Below are 18,080 nucleotides of genomic sequence, written 5' to 3' on the forward strand. Positions count from 1 at the left end.
AATTGGAAGGTAAATCACTTAAATTAGCCAGTATACAGATCAAAAAGAAAAAAACAAAACAAAAAAAACACCCTATTTGTGAAAGCAATGATAAACACAAGGAACAGCAAAAGGATAAACATGAAGACGTAAAAAGGGCATCAAAATCATAAAATGTGGGGAAGGAGAGTAAGAAAATGCAGATTTCTTTTCTTTTTTTTACAATGTGTTCAAGCCTATCTGACTATCAGTCTAAAGCAAGCAGACATAGGAGGGGGTTAACATACTTGAAAAACAGGGCAACCACAAATTAAAAACATAGATTCACAAAAACCTAAAAGAAGAGAACACAAGCATAAAATAAAAGGAAATCATCAAACCACAAAAAGAAAAACAAGAAGAAAAAGAAAGAAACAGAGTAGAAACAAAGAATCAACTGAAAAACACGGTTTGTAATGGCAATAAATACATATGTATCAATAATTACCTTAAATGTCAGTGGACTGAATGCTCTGATCAAAAGACACAGAGTGGCAGACTGGACAAAAAAACAAAAGCCTACAATATGCTGCCTTCGGGAGACCCACCTTAGGGCAAAAGACACACATAGATTGAAAGTAAGGGTATGAAAAAAAATATTTCATGCAAACGGAAATGACAAGAAAGCGGGAATTGCGATACTCATATCAGACAAAATAGACTTTAAAGCAAAGTCTAGAAAGAAAGATAAAGGACATTTATATAATGATAAAAGGATCAATACAGGAAGAGGATTTTACACTTATCAACATATATGGACCTAATACAGAAGCACCCAAATACATAAAACAAATACTAACAGACATAAAGGGAGAAATCAATGGGAATACAACAATACTAGGAGACTTCAACACCCACTCGCATCAATGGACAGATCTTCAAGACAGAGAATCAATAAGGCAACAAAGGCACTAAATGATACAATAGAACAGTTAGACTTAATTGATATTTTCAGGACACTACATCCAAAATAACCAGAATATATATTCCTTTCAAGTGCACATGGAACATTCTCTAGGACTGACCACATCCTAGGTCACAAAACTAACCTCAACGAATTTAAGAGTATGGAAATTATTTCAAGCATCTTCTCTGACCACAATGGCATGAAACTAGAAATCAACCACAGGAAAAGAAACGAGAAAAAAACTATTACGTGGAGACTAAATAACACTCTAGTAAAAAACCAATCAGTCAACAAGGAAATCAAAATGGAAATTAAAAAATGCCTTGAGACAAACAACAATGAAAACACAACCATACAAAATCTATGGGACACAGCAAAAGCAGTTCTTAGAGGGAACTTCATAGCGATACAGGCCTTCATCAAAAACAAGAAAAATCTGAAGTAAACAACCTAACCTACCACCTGACAGCATTAGAAAAAGAACAAGAAACAAAACCTAAAGTCAGCAGAAGGAAGGAAATAATAAAGATCAGGGAGTAAATAAATAAAATAGAGATAAAAAAAAAATCAACAAAAAAAAAGAGCTGGTTCTCTGAAAGGGTAAACAAAATTGACAAACCTCTGGCCAGGCTCACCAAAAAGAGAAGAGCGAGAACCCAAATAAACAAAAAAAGAAATAAAAAAGGAGAAATCTCAACTGATACTGCATAAATACAAAAAACCATAAGAGAATACTATGAACAATTATATGCCAACACATTTGACAACCTAAGAAGAAATGGACAACTTTCTAGAAACATACAGCCCACCAAAACTGAATCAAGAAGAAACAGATAATTTGAACAGACAGATTACTAAAACTGAAATAGAATCTGTAACAAAAAAACTGCCTACAAACAAAAGTCCAGGACAAGATGGCTTCACAGGTGAATTCTACCAAACATGTAAGGAACTTACACCACTTCTTCTCAAACTCTTCCAAAAGACTGAAGAGGAGGGAACACTCCCAAAGACATTCTAAGAAGCCACCATCACCCTGATACCAAAAGCAGACAAAGACACCACCAAAAAAGAAAATTACAGGCCAATATCTTTGATGAATATAGATGTAAAAATTCTCAACAAAATATTAGGAAACCAAATCCAACAACACATAAAAGAGATCATACACAACAACCAAGTGGGATTCATCCCAGGTTCACAAGGATGGTTCAACATATGCAAATCAATCAATGTAGTACACCACATTAACAAAAGAAAAGTCAAAAACCACATGATCATCTCAATAGATGCAGAAAAAGCATTTGAGAAAATTCAACATCCATTCATGATAAAAACTCTTACCGAAGTGGGAATAGAGGGAACATATCTCAACATAATAAAAGCCATTTATGACAAACCCACAGCCAATATAATGCTCAGCAGTGAAAAGCTGAAAGCCTTCCTGCTAAATCTGGAACAAGACAAGGATGCCCACTCTCACTCTCTCTTCAACATCGTATTGGAAGTCCTAGCCACAGCAATCGGACTAGAAAAAGAAATAAAATGTATGTGAATTGGAAGGGAAGAGGTAAAATTGTCACTACATGCAGATGACATGATACTATATATAGAAAACCCTAAGGACTCTACACAAAAACTACTAGATCTAATAAGTGAATTCAGCAAAGTAGCAAGATACAAGATTAACATTCAGAAATCGGTTGCATTCCTTTACACTAACAGTGAAATATCAGAAAAGGAATGTAAAAAAACAATACCTTTTTAAAATCGCACCCAAAAAATAAAATACCTGGTAATAAACCTGACCAAGGAGGTGAAACACATATGCTAAGAACCATAAAACATTAATAAAGGAAATAAAAGAGGATTCAAAGAAATGGAAAGATACACCATGCTCTTGGAATGGAAGAATTGATACTGTTAAAGTGGCAATACTACCCAAAGCAATCTACAGATTTAATGCAATCCCTATCAAACTGCCCATAACATTTTTCACAGAACTAGAACAAATAATCCAAAGATTTATATGGAACCATAAAAGAGCCAGAATTGCCAGAGCAATCCCGAGGAAAAAAAAGAAAGCAGGAGGCATAACTCTCCCAGACTCAGACAATACTACAAAGCTACAGTAATCAAAACAGTGTGGTACTGGTACAAAAACAGGCATATGGATCAATGGAACAGAATAGAGAGCCCAGAAATAAACCCACACACCTACAGTCAATTAATCTTCAACAAAGGAGGCAAGAATATACAATGGGAAAAAGACAGTCTCTTCAGCAAGTGGTGTTGGGGAGGTTGGACAGCTGCATGTAAATCAATGAAGTTAGAATACACCCTCACACCGCGGACAAAAATAAACTCAAATGGCTTAAAGACTTAAACATAAGACGTGACACCATAAAACTCCTAGAAGAGAGCACAGGCAAAACATTCTCTGACATAAGTCATACCAATGTTTTCTTAGGTCAGTCTCCAAAGGCAACAGAATAAAAACAAAAATAAACAAATGGGACCTAATCAAACTTACAAGCTTTTCCACAGCAAAGGAAACCACAAACAAAATGAAAAGACAACCTACAGAATAGGAGAAAATATTTGCAAATGATTCGACCGACAAGGGCTTCATTTCTAAAATATAGAAACAGTTCATACATCTCAACAACAAAAAAACTAACCGAAAAATGGGCAGAAGACCTAAATAGACATTTCTCCAAAGATGACATACAAATGGCCAATAGGCACATGAAAAGATACTCAACACTGCTAATTATTAGAGAAATGCAAATCAAAACTACAATGAGGTACCACCTCACACCAGTCAGAATGGCCATCATTAAAAAGTCTACAAATAACAAATGCTCGAGAGGGTGTGGAGAAAAGGGAACCTTCCTATACTGTTGGTGGGAATGTAATTTGGTGCAGCCACTGTGGAAAACAGTATGGAGGTTCCTCAGAAAACTAAAAATAGAATTACCATATGATCCAGCACTCCCACTCCTGGGCATATATCCAGATAAAACTGTAATTCAAAAAGATACATGCACCACTTTGTTCATAGCTAACTTCTGAACAACCATCGTCAAAAAAACGCTGGAACCTACCAAAAAAGATACCCGACATTCAGAGACAGAGAAGAAGCCACAACGAGGGGGCAGGAGGGGTGCAATCGCAATAAAATCAAATCCCATACCCACTGGGTGGGAGACCCACAAACTGGAATCTAAGCCCCATGTCAGGCTTCCCAGCCTGGGGGTCCAGCAACAGGAGGAGGAGTCCCCAGAGAAACTGGCTTTGAAGGCCAGCAGGGTTTGATCACAGGAATTCCACAGGGCTGGGGGAAGCAGAAACTCCACTCTTGGAGGGTGCACACAAAGTCATGTGTACACCAGGACCCAGGGGAAAAAAGCAGTGACTCTATAAAAGACTGGGCCAGACCTACCTGCCTAGTATTAGAGGATCTCCTGCAGAGGCAGGGGGCAGCTGTGGCTCACTGCGGGGACAAAGACTCTGGCAGCAGCAATTCTGGGAAGTACACACTGGCATGAGCCCTCCCAGAGGCTGCCATTAGCTCCACCAAACATCCTGTAGGCTCCAGTGCTGGGTCGCCTCAGGCCAAACAACCAACAGTGCAGAACACAGCCCCACCCATCAGTAGACCAGTCTCCCTGAGCACAGCCCTGCCCAACAGAGAGACAAGACCCAGCTCTACCCAGCTCTACCTACCACTAGGCAGGAACCAGTCCCTCCCATCAGAAACCCTGCACAAACCTCTTAGATAGCCTCATCCACCAGAGGACAGCAGAAGCAAGAACTACAATCCTGCGGCCTGCAGAACGGAAACCGCAATCACAGAAAGTTAGAAAAAATGAGACGGAAGAGGAATATGTCCCAGATAAAGGAACAAGATGAAACCGCAGAAGAACAACTAGATGAAGTGGAGATAGCCAACCTACTAGAAAAAGAATTCAGAATAATGATAGTGAAGATGATCCAAGATCTCAGAAAAAGAATGGAGGCAAAGATCAAGAAGATGCAAGAAATGTTTAACAAAGACCTAGAAGAACTAAAGAACAAACAAACAGAGATGAACAACACAATAACTGAAATTAAAAATACACTAGAAGGAATCAGTGGCAGAAGAACGCATAAATGACCTGAAAGAAAGAATGGTGGAAATCGCTGCCGCAAAACAGAATAAAGAAAAAAAAGAAATGAAGATAGTCTAAGAGACCTCTGGAACAACATTAAATGCACCAACATTCACATTATAGGGGTCCCAGTAGGAGAAGAGAGAAAGGACCTGAGAAAATGTTTGAAGAGATCATAGCTGAAAAATTCCCTAACGTGGGAAAGGAAACAGTCACCCAAGTCCAGGAAGTGCAGATAGTCCCAGGCAGGATAAACCCAAGGAGGAAAGCTGAGACAAATAGTAATCAAATGGACAAAGATTAAAGACAAAGAAAAACTATTAAAACAAGGGAAAAGCGACAAATAACATACAAGGGAACACCCATAAGATTATCAGATGATTTCTCTGCAGAAACTCTGCAGGCCAGAAGGGAGTGGCATGATATATTTAAAGTGATGAAAGGGAAGAACCTATAACCAAGAACACTCTACCCAGCAAGGCTCTCATTCAGATTTGATGGAGAAATCAAAAGCTTAACAGACAAACAAAAGCTAAGAGAATTCGGCACCGCCAGACCAGCTTTGCAACAAATGCTAAAGGAACTTCTCATGTGGGAAAGAGACCAGCAACTTAAAACAACCTTGTACATATTTAGACTGCTATATCAAAACCTCATGGGAACAGAAAACCCAAAAACTACAATAGATACACACACAAAAAAGAAAAACAAACCAAATCAAAACTAAAGATGATCATCAAAACTAGATACCATTTTTTACATACTGGATTTTAAAACTGCAAATATTAAGATGTCATTGATAACAGAGAAACACTGACTCACATAAATTATCAGACTATAAATTATTAGTTATTTAACAGGCAATCTAATATTATTTATTACTGTATACCTTAAAACCCAGCAATTCCACGATAGATATCACCTTAAAAAACATTATCATAAATGCATTAAGAAAGGCCTGTGAAAGCCATATACAAGGAAGTTAACTAAAGTCCTATTTATAGCAATTTATAGTAAACTAGAAATAACCTAAATAGCAATCCATAAGGAATTGGTGAAATAACTGTGGTATATTCATAGGAAGTAACACCACATATAACCTTAAAAGAATAAGGAAAATCTATAAGGTACTAACATGGTTTGATCTCCAAATCAAATTAGTGATTGAAAAATGTGTGCTCCAAAGCAGGCATTCTTCAGTAAATAAGAAAATAAGAGGATTAACCAAGATGGCGGAGTAGAAGGACGTGCTCTCACTCCCTCTTGCGAGAGCACCAGAATCACAACTGGCTGCTGGACAATCATCGACAGGAAGACACTGGACTTCACCAAGGAGGATACCCCACGTCCAAGGACAGAGGAGAAGCCACAGTGAGACGGTACGAGGGGCGCAATCAGAGTAAAATCAAATCCCATAACTGCTGGGTGGGTGACTCACAGACTGGCAAACACTTATACCACAGAAGTCCACCCACTGGAGTGAACGTTCTGAGCCCCACGTCAGGCTTCCCAACCTGGGGGTCCGGCAACGAGAGGAGGAATTCATAGAGAATCAGACTTTGAAGCCTAGTGGGAATTGATTGCAGGACTTCGACAGGACTGGGGGAAACAGAGACCACACTCTTGGAGGGCACACACAAAATAGTGTGTGCATCGGACCCAGGGGAAGGAGCAGTGACCCTGGGGGAGACTGAACCAGACATACCTGCTGGTGTTGGGGGGTCTCCTGCAGAGGCGGGGCGTGGCTCTGTTTCACCATGGGGACAAGGACACTGGCAGCGGAGGTTCTGGAAGTGCTCCTTGGCGTGAGCCCTCACAGAGTCTGCCATTAACCCCACCAAAGAGCCCAGGTAGGCTCCACTGTTGGGTTGCCTCAGGCAAAACAACCAACAGGGAGGGAACCCAGCCCCACCCATCAACAGTCAAGTGGATTAAAGTTTTACGGAGCTCCAACCGCCACAGCAACAGTCAGCTCTACCCACCACCAGAGCCTCCCATCAAGCCTCTTAGATAGCCTCAACCACCAGAGGGCAGAGAGCAGAAGCAAGAAAAACTACAATCCTGCAGCCTGTGGACCAAAAACCACAGTTACAGAAAGATAGACAAGATGAAAAGGCAGAGGGCTATATACCAGATGAAGGAACAAGAAAAAAACCCAGAAAAACAACTAAATGAAGTGGAGATAGGCAACGTTCCAGAAAAAGAATTCAGAATAATGATAGTGAAGATGATCCAGGACCTCGGAATAAGAATGGAGGCAAAGATTGAGAAGATGCAAGAAATGATTAACAAAGACCTAGAAGAATTAAAGAACAAACAAACAGAGATGAACAATACAATAACTGAAATGAAAACTACACTAGAAGGAATCAATAGCAGAATAACTGAGGCAGAAGAACGGATAAGTGACCTGGAAGACAGAATGGTGGAATTCACTGCTGCAGAACAGACTAAAGAAAAAAGAATGAAAAGAAATGAAGACAGCCTAAGAGACCTCTGGGACAACATTAAACGCAACAACATTCGCATTATAGGGGTCCCACAAGGAGAAGAGAGAGAGAAAGGACCAGAGAAGATATTTGAAGAGATTATAGTTGAAAACTTCCCGAATATGGGAAAGGAATTAGCCACCCAAGTCCAGGAAGCGCAGAGAGTCCCATACAGGATAAACCCAAGGAGAAACACGCCAAGACACATAGTAATCAAAGTGGCAAAAATTAAAGACAAAGAAAAATTACTGAAAGCAGCAAGGGAAAAACGACAAATAACATACAAGGGAACTCCCGTAAGGTGAACAGCTGATTTCTCAGCAGAAACTCTACAAGCCAGAAGGGAGTGGCATGATATACTAAAAGTGATGAAAGGGAAGAACCTACAACCAAGATTACTCTACCCGGCAAGGATCTCATTCAGATTCAATGGAGAAATCAAAAGCTTTACAGACAAGCAAAAGCTAAGAGAATTCAGCACCACCAAACCAGCTCTACAACAAATGTTAAAGGATCTTCTCTAAGTGGGAAACACAAGAGAAGAAAAGGACCTACAAAAACAAACCCAAAACAATTAAGAAAATGGTCATAGGAACATACATATCGATAATTACCTTAAACGTGAATGGATTCAATGCTCCAACCAAAAGACACAGGCTTGCTGAATGGATATAAAAACAAGACCCATGTATATGCTGTCTACAAGAGACCCACTTTAGACCTAGGGACACATACAGACTGAAAGTGAGGGGATGGAAAAAGATTTTCCATGCAAATGGAAATCAAAAGAAAGCTGGAGTAGCTATACTCATATCAGATAAAATAGACTTTAAAGTAAAGAATGTTACAAGAGACAAGGAAGGACACTACATGATGATCAAGGAATCAATCCAAGAAGAAGATATAACAATTATAAATATATATGCACCCAACATAGGAGCACCTCAATACATAAGGCAACTGCTAAAAGCTATAAGAGGAAACTGACAGTAACACAATCATAGTGGGGGACTTTAACACCTCACTGACACCAATGGACAGATCATCCAAAATGAAAATAAATAAGGAAACAGAAGCTTTAAATGACACAATAGACCAGATAGATTTAATTGATATTTATAGGACATTCCATCCAAAAACAGCAGATTACAAGTTCTTCTCAAGTGCGCACGGAACATTCTCCAGGATAGATCACATCTTGGGTCACAAATCAAGCCTCAGTAAATTTAAGAAAATTGAAATCATATCAAGCATCTTTTCTGACCACAACACTATGAGATTAGAAATGAATTACAGGGAAAAAAACGTAAAAAAGACAAACACGTGGAGGCTAAACAATACGTTACTTAATAACCAAGAGATCACTGAAGAAATCAAAGAGGAAATCAAAAAATACCTAGAGACAAATGACAATGAAAACACGACGACCCAAAACCTATGGGATGCAGCAAAAGCAGTTCTAAGAGGGAAGTTTATAGCTATACAAGCCTACCTCAAGAAACAAGAAAAATCTCAAGTAAACAATCTAACCTTACACCTAAAGAAACTAGAGAAAGAAGAACAAACAAAACCCAAAGTTAGCAGAAGGAAAGAAATCATAACGATCAGAGCAGAAATAAATGAAATAGAAACAAAGAAAACAATAGCAAAGATCAATAAAACTAAAAGTTGGTTCTTTGAGAAGGTAAACAAAATTGATAAGCCATTAGCCAGACTCATCAAGAAAAAGAAGGAGAGGACTCAAATCAATAAAATTAGAAATGAAAAAGGAGAAGTTACAACAGACACCGCAGAAATACAAAGCATCCTAAGAGACTTCTACAAGCAACTTTATGCCAATAAAATGGACAACATGGAAGAAATGGACAAATTCTTAGAAAGGTATAACCTTCCAAGACCGAACCAGGAAGAAACAGAAAATATGAACAGACCAATCACAAGTAATGAAATTGAAACTGTGATTAAAAATCTTCCAACAAATAAAATTCCAGGACCAGATGGCTTCACAGGTGAATTCTATCAAACATTTAGAGAAGAGCTAACACCTATCCTTCTCAAACTCTTCCAAAAAATTGCAGAGGAAGGAACACTCCCAAACTCATTCTATGAGGCCACCATCACCCTGATACTAAAACCAGACAAAGACACTACCAAAAAAGAAAATTACAGACCAATATCACTGATGAATATAGATGCAAAAATCCTCAACAAACTACTAGCAAACAGAATCCAACAACACATTAAAAGGATCATACACCACGATCAAGTGGGATTTATGCCAGGGATGCAAGGAGTCTTCAATATACGCAAATCAATCAATGTGATACACCATATTAACAAATTGAAGAAGAAAAACCATATGATCATCTCAATAGATGCAGAAAAAGCTTTTGACAAAATTCAACACACATTTATGATAAAAACTCTCCAGAAAGAGGGCATAGAGGGAACCTACCTCAACATAATAAAGGCCATATATGACAAACCCACAGCAAACATCATTCTCAATGGTGAAAAACTGAAAGCATTTCCTCTAAGATCAGAAACAAGACAAGGATGTCCACTCTCACCACTATTATTTAACATAGTTCTGGAAGTCCTAGCCATGGCAATCAGAGAAGAAAAAGAAATAAAAGGAATACAAATTGGAAAAGAAGAAGTAAAACTGTCACTGTTTGCGGATGACATGATACTATACATAGAGAATCCTAAAACTGCCACCAGAAAACTGCTAGAGCTAATTAATGAATATGGTAAAGTTGCAGGATACAAAATTAATGCACAGAAATCTCTTGCATTCCTATACACTAATGATGAAAAATCTGAAAGAAATTAAGGAAACACTCCCATTTACCACTGCAACAAAAAGAATAAAATACCTAGGAATAAACCTACCTAGGGAGACAAAAGACCTGTATGCAGAAAACTATAAGACACTGATGAAAGAAATTAAAGATGATACCAACAGATGGAGAGATATACCATGTTCTTGGATTGGAAGAATCAACATTGTGAAAATGACTCTAGTACCCAAAGCAATCTACAGATTCAATGCAATCCCTATCAAATTACTAATGGCATTTTTTACGGAGCTAGAACAAATCATCTTAAAATTTGTATGGAGACACAAAAGACCCCGAACAGCCAAAGCAGTCTTGTGGGAAAAAAAAAGGAGCTGGAGGAATCAGACTCCCTGACTTCAGACTATACTATAAAGCTACAGTAATCAAGACAATATGGTACTGGCACAAAAACAGAAACATAGATCAATGGAACAAGATAGAAAGCCCAGAGATAAACCCACGAACCTATGGTCAACTAATCTATGACAAAGGAGGCAAAGATATACAATGGAGAAAAGGCAGTCTCTTCAATAAGTGGTGCTGGGAAAACCGGACAGCTACATGTAAAAGAATGAAATTAGAATACTCCCTAACATCATACACAAAAATAAACTCAAAATGGATTAGAGACCTAAATGTAAGACTGGACACTATAAAACTCTTAGAGGAAAACATAGGAAGAACACTCTTTGACATAAATCACAGCAAGATCTTTTTTGATCCACCTCCTAAAGTAATGGAAGTAAAAACAAAAATAAACAAATGGGACCTAATGAAACTTCAAAGATTTTGCACAGCAAAGGAAACCATAAACAAGACGAAAAGACAACCCTCAGAATGGGAGAAAATATTTGCAAACGGACAAAGGATTAATCTCCAAAATATATAAACAGCTCATTCAGCTCAATATTAAAGAAACAAACACCCCAATCCAAAAATGGGCAGAAGACCTAAATAGACATTTCTCCAAAGAAGACATACAGATGGCCAAGAAGCACATGAGATGCTCAACATCACTAATTATTAGAGAAATGCAAGTCAAAACTACAATGAGGTATCACCTCACGCCAGTCAGAATGGCCATCATCAGAAAATCTACAAGCAACAAATGCTGGAGAGGGTGTGGAGAAAAGGGAACCCTCTTACACTGTTGGTGGGAATGTAAATTGATACAGCCACTATGGAGAATAATATGGAGGTTCCTTAAAAAACTAAAAACAGAATTACCATATGACCCAGCAATCCCACTACTGGGCATATACCCAGAGAAAACCATAATTCAAAAAGATACATGCACCCGAATGTTCATTGCAGCACTACTTACAATAGCCAGGTCATGGAAGCAACCTAAATGCCCATCAACAGACGAATGGATAAAGAAGTCGTGGTACATATATACAATGGAATATTACTCAGCCATAAAAAGGAACGAAACTGAGTCATTTGTTGAGACGTGGATGGATCTAGAGACTGTCATACAGAGTGAAGTAAGTCAGAAAGAGAAAAACAAATATCGTATATTAACGCATGTATGTGGAACCTAGAAAAATGGTACAGATGAGCCGGTTTGCAGGGCAGAAGTTGAGACACAGATGTAGAGAACGGACATATGGACACCAAGGGGGGAAAACTGCGGTGGGGTGGGGATGGTGGTGTGCTGAATTGGGCGATTGGGATTGACATGTATACACTGATGTGTATAAAATTGATGCCTAATAAGAACCTGCAGTATAAAAAACAAACAAACAAAAAACAACTAATACTAAACTTTCATTGGGTTATTTGTATGGAAATATGTTAATATAAATGTTTCAGACATTACATGAAATTTCTAAAAATCTTATATGTTCTGGTATAATGTTATAAGTCATAATCCTAGTTATTACTTTAAAATGTATATCTCAGAAATAACTAAAAAAAAAAAAAGAAAATAACATAAAAAGAACACATATACACAAAGCAAAACTTACTGGATATTTTTAAGTACTTCTATAGACATTATCTATGGATATATAAACTAAAGCAAAGAAAATGATCTACAAAGACTAAACTCATAAACGTTGATACTTCTAAGGAAGCAAAAGGCCCAGAAGAATATATACACTATGATTCTGTTTATAGAAACTTCAAAACAGGCAAAACTCAAGTATGGTATTAGAAACCAAGGTGGGGTTACACACTCCCCTCTGCCCCGAAGTAAGTATTCAAAAGAAGTATGCAAGGGGCTTCCAGGACGTTGTCAGTGTTGTAGTTTGTGACTCAGGTAGAGGTTTCACAGACTTTTGCTAATTCTGTTAAGTATTTTCCCCTAGTCTATTGCTTATCATTTAATACTGTTTACAGTGTGATATATATACGTATGTATAAAGAAGTTGCTAAGTTCAATGTATTTGAATTTATACCTAATCTGTGGAGTGAACATTTTTGTTTTATGCCTTTTTCAGTATGTGCCATACTTAAACAAAAAATTAATCAACAATGAATCACGTAAGAACTAAATTCAGTTTACCTGTGACTTTTTCTTTCCTGGAACACATACTTTCACACTTTTCCCATTTATCAGAAGTGGTGTTGTTTCAATGTACTTCATGACTGCAGTAATTGCCTCTTTAAATTCCATTTCCAAGTAAGCCTAAAATGAAATGTATTCCACTTTTAGTCACAAAAATCTACCTTAAATTTCTCTGTATGACCTAATATAATACTTCTTTGTGGAATATAAAACTGAAATTACCTCAAGTCCTGGTTGATAATACTTCTTTGTGGAATATAAAACTGAAATTACCTCAAGTCCTGGTTGCTTTCACCTCTTTTTGTTTTGCTAAAGTTTAATTTGATGTTTAGGATGTTTTCACATATGAAATCGACATTTAACCTTATAGAATTTCCATACCATTACCAAGGTAAGAAGGAAGCATGGGTCCATGGCAGGATCATGGAACAATAAGAAATGGGAAGGCAGGGCTCACTGAACAATCGAACAGAAGGCAGGATCTGGTCTAGCTGCTGTTAAGTCTGACCTTTTTAAGGGTTCTTGCAACAAAGAAAACAATACCAACTATGTTCCGTTGTCTTACCTCACAATTTTTTACGTTCTGCTTAACCTAGGGTTTGTAGTTCTGGTGAACCCTATTATGTGAGTTATAGGAATACAACTCATATGTAAAAAAATACTGTACAGATAAAATCATTTTTTTAATATGACCTTACTGGTGTGCTAAAGCAATGAATGGCAAACTATGGCCTGCCACCTGTTTTTGTAAATAATTTTTTTGAACACAGCCATGCTCATTCATTTATATATTATCTATGACTGTGTTTGTACAACAACAGAGTTGTAGAGCAGAGTTGAATAGTTGAAATCCTATAACATGCAATGCCTAAAACATTATCTGGCCCTTCACGGAAAAAGTGTGCTCTTCTAAAACAACAGTGTGCTGTTTGAAACGATATAAAGCAGTACTTAGGGACCTTGTTCATTCAAATCCAAACATTTACATAACTCAATTAACAATTGTGTATGCAGGAAAAGCAGCTATAAGATCCAACAACAGTCTTTATAAAATAATGACTTTGTATGAATTTTAGAACAGACTAAATGACTCACTTCCTTTCTATATGGAACAATCAGGACATCATTAACTTTTCCAAATGGTTGAAATATTTTTCTAATATCTTCTTCAGTACAGCCATCCTCTGGTAAATCAGATATAAGAAGAACGGGACCATACTGTGAAGACTGATCTTTCCGAAGCTTTTTTTGGGATGAAAGAAAATTAAACCAAATTAAGTGACAAAGTACAATTATAATAATTCCCACTATAATTTCTTCTACCATTAATCTTAGTCCTTTAAGCAGTCTTTTCAACATATTTTAGCATATTTGAAAAAATTTTAAAGGCCAAAGAAAAGTAGTAAGAAATATGTTTTACATTTTACCACTCAAACCCAACAGTGGTCAGAGTTTATGGGTAACCAATCACAGATGCTCTTTTCTGTTTAGAAGCATTTTGTAACAAACAAGACCTATGAAATGAAATGGTCCAAAACTATTAAAGAGTATTTTTCTATATGAATCTGCATGGCACATCACTAGTGAAGCTGAAATTATAGCTTTACTTACTCTGTGTTCTAATAATTAAAAATGTTATCTAGATGGGCATAATATTTTTAAAGATTTATACTACATACAATTTAAATATACTTTATCAAATTTGCCACCTATGTTAAAAATTGACTCAAAAAGAAAAAACTTTTTAAAAGTTCCACCGCCACCATCTAGAAGTCTAGAAACAAAATGAAAGAACGTTACAGAATAACTAAGCCTCTTCGAGATTAATGCCCTGTACTCAACATTTCTTCCTAATTAATGCTCTTCAAAATCCTGTAATTGCAGGTTGATTATTTTAAGTTTATCCTTCTAAATATAAGCTCTCTGGGGCAGGGAACTGTAGTTGTTGAAAGTTAAGACAATGTTAAGAGCAATGTATACCTAAATACTTGAAGACTTGTTACTATTACAATATAATAAACATTTGAAAATCTGGCCTATCAGGAGTTACTCTGATAGTCTCAGGATGCTTTATATATTATCTGCTATAATAGTAATTTCATTAACATATACAATAAAGCAATACCATCAAAATACACCAATAAGTTAGTACCCAGAAAAGAGACTAGTATTCTACACTGGACAATGAAGTATTTAACTTATGAACTGTACTGCAAAAAGTATAAAACAGATTAAAAATGACCAATTCTCAGCAGAGACTCACTAATAACTTACTAACAAAGATTATAAAACCTCATTAATGCTGCTGATTACATCCATTTCCCCAATCAGGGAGCAAAACTTATCACAAGGATCTGTTTGTGTGGTTAGCCAAAAACACCAAACCGTCAAAATGTTTTCACTTTTGATATATCAAATGCCAAACCTCTAGGATTTGTAACCTACAGGACTTTATTGGACTTTTATTATATTCAGAAGAGAAACCAATAAATATTCCATATCAACATAACAAGTCACGATTTCAAACTTTTGGAAATATGAAAATTAAAAATTCTGAAAACTTTGTTTTCTCTTTGTCATATTAACAAATGTATGCACACACTTCCACTAACAAAGAACTACTGACCTTACGTTGTAGAGAAACAGCTTTATCAGACACCTGTTTACTTTCTGGTGAGGTGTCATCTTCAAGATTCTTTGATTTGTAACGAGTACAATGTCCTATATTTGAATCACTCTTTGTAGAGCTCGTAGATTTAACTGATGGCTTTGCTCCACTGACAGTTTTAAGTTTTTGTGCTGGTGAGTGTCCTTTATCAACTGCTTCAAGATGTTTCTGTTTACTGAATTCTGACCCATGCCCAGACCGTTGTACTACATCTTCTAATGCTTTTTTTCTGTCTGGTAAAAAGGACGTAAATACTACTTCAACTGAAAAGAACTTAAGGTAGGAAACATCTCATCACATTATTAAAAAAAAAAGAATCATCTCTCAACTGTCCAAATATTTATCACATTGAGCTATTGTTAGGCCAAACAGGTGGCAAACACACACACACAAAATTATTCTTCTTTAATTCTTCACTCAAAAGTGAAGATATAAAAACATGAAGATCCCTTATTCAGTGAGCTTCTCTTATACCAGTGGTGCTCAAACTTTTGGTTTCAGTATCCCTTTACACTATTAAAAACTGAGGACTCCAAAGAGCTTTTGTTTGTGTTCAATTTATCAATGTTTACCATTTAAGAAACTAAAATAGAATTTTTAAAATATTAATTCATTTAATAATAATAAACTCCTATGTTAATATAAATAATATATTTTTATAAAAAACTTTAATTTCAAAACAAAAATTAGATGAGTAGCACCACTGTATATTTTCCAAATACTTTAATATTGGTCTTAAAAAAAGTCTGAATTCTCGTATCTGCTTCTGCATCCAATCTGCTGGATACATTATTTCAGCTGAAATACTAAAAGAAAAATCCAGCTTCACAAAGACATGTAGTTGGAAAAGGAAAGACCTCACAGACCTTTGCAAAGATCTCAGAAAAAAATTATATAAGAGCTATTTCCAGAAAGGTCACTAAACCAATATAAAGACACAGGTTGAAAATATGAATAATTTTTAAAATGTTTCAAATTAATTCACCGAAGACAAGTCTATAATCAATTACTAAAGCAAACTAAGATGTTTGTATATCCTTGGTTTTTAAGTTTGATGTTGGGTGGATAGATACAGTCTCCCACACTTCTTCTGATACATAATAAAGGGAAGAAGAATGAAATAGGTTGGGATGTGGGTTGGAATTCATATAGAAATTCTAAAATTCAATAAAGTAGAACATTCCATCTCTTAAAAACCTTGAAAGTTTTAAAAAGAGCTGAGCCAAATACCTCAAAATGTCAACATTTAAAAAAATCTTGACAGTAGTATGTAAGTCACCATTTCAAGCTTAATAGAAATAAAAAATTCAAACAAACAAAAAAACTAAAAAAATTTAGTCAAAATAAGTACTTATTATTCACAACCATAAGTGTACCTGATGATCTCACTGATCTCCTTGATGTCCTTTCGGGGCTAACTGATCGATAGCATTTTGGACTAGCTCTAAATGGATTTCTCATTCGATATGGTGAACGGGATCTGGATCTGTATCTAGGAACGAAACGATGGCAAATTCTTGGACTTCGACTTCTTGGTCTGTACATATAACGTATTGGGCTTCGGGATCGACGGAATCTGTGACTTGAGCTTGATCTCCTAGAACGTCTAGGACTGGGAGAATGAGATCGTCTTCTTGGAGTTTCGTTTTCTTTTCTATTGCCTTCATTTCTACAAAGTGTAGGAAAAAAACCACAAGATTCATCAATTTAACATAAATTTAAATCTGTATTAAATGACAGATTTATCTTCTTAAAAACAGACTATTAACAACGCCAAATTCTGATACCATGTATTTACGTAAAGCAAAAACCTGTTTGACATGATGCAATTCAGCCTTGTAGATGAGTAAGAAACAATCAGAGCAGATGATCACCTCTCTCATTGCTTAGATTCCTCTGTTTTGTTAATTTACAAAAGAATATTATCATCAATTTCTTGCATTTTTCCTATACCACTATTATATCCAATTATGTTTTGAAAGTATTATATTACATGAAGAATTTAGGAAATGACTTACATAAACAAAAGTTTTTCAACAATTTTTCCTGAAACATTATGCCATCCACAAATATTTCTTTGACTGTTGTACTTGTATACCTACACATTGAACCGGGAACCCCATTCCCAGCCTTCAAATCTAAGATCCCACAAACATAAAATAATAATAAAAAGTATTAAAGTATAAAGTATTTTCAGAACAGACTTAAAAAAAAAAAAAAGAAGTTCACAGATGGGAGCTATCACACTTAAACTGGGGTAATTAAAGAAAGATTCATTGAGATGGTTGCATTTGCCTATTGTTTAAAAGTAAAAATGGTCAAAACAGGACTCTATTCAAAACAGTACCTTTAAAAAAAAAAAAAAGTACTTGTTTACTTTTAAAAGAAAATCAAATTTCAATAATACCACTATTAAAAAAAATAACTACCTTCTTGATGGGAGGATCTCAGGATTCCAATCGGGATACCTATTTTGAGAATAAACAATA

The 18,080-nt window shown here is 36.2% G+C and overlaps 1 protein-coding gene across 12 annotated transcripts in view; it reads right to left on the reverse strand.

Annotated features, from left to right (window-relative positions):
* ZNF638 (zinc finger protein 638) overlaps window positions 1-18,080 on the reverse strand; it is an 88,669-nt gene that overhangs the window by 46,973 nt on the left and 23,616 nt on the right. For 9 of the 12 annotated variants that reach the window (XR_014253679.1, XR_014253680.1, XR_014253681.1 and 6 more), the window contains 5 exons: window positions 18,021-18,059; window positions 16,968-17,260; window positions 15,550-15,824; window positions 14,019-14,165; window positions 12,921-13,043 (listed from right to left, as the gene is read on the reverse strand). Coding sequence is in view for 9 of the 12 variants with exons in the window: in XM_082425970.1 (XP_082282096.1) it covers window positions 12,921-13,043; window positions 14,019-14,165; window positions 15,550-15,824; window positions 16,968-17,260; window positions 18,021-18,059 (877 nt within the window). In the remaining 3 variants the exon portion in view is untranslated. The remainder of the gene's footprint in view (window positions 1-12,920; window positions 13,044-14,018; window positions 14,166-15,549; window positions 15,825-16,967; window positions 17,261-18,020; window positions 18,060-18,080) is intronic. The other 3 variants (XM_082425972.1, XM_082425967.1, XM_082425968.1) reach the window with 1 other exon arrangement.

Source organism: Balaenoptera physalus (genome assembly GCF_965194825.1).
Source record: "Balaenoptera physalus genome assembly, chromosome: 15".
Taxonomy (NCBI): domain Eukaryota; kingdom Metazoa; phylum Chordata; class Mammalia; order Artiodactyla; family Balaenopteridae; genus Balaenoptera; species Balaenoptera physalus.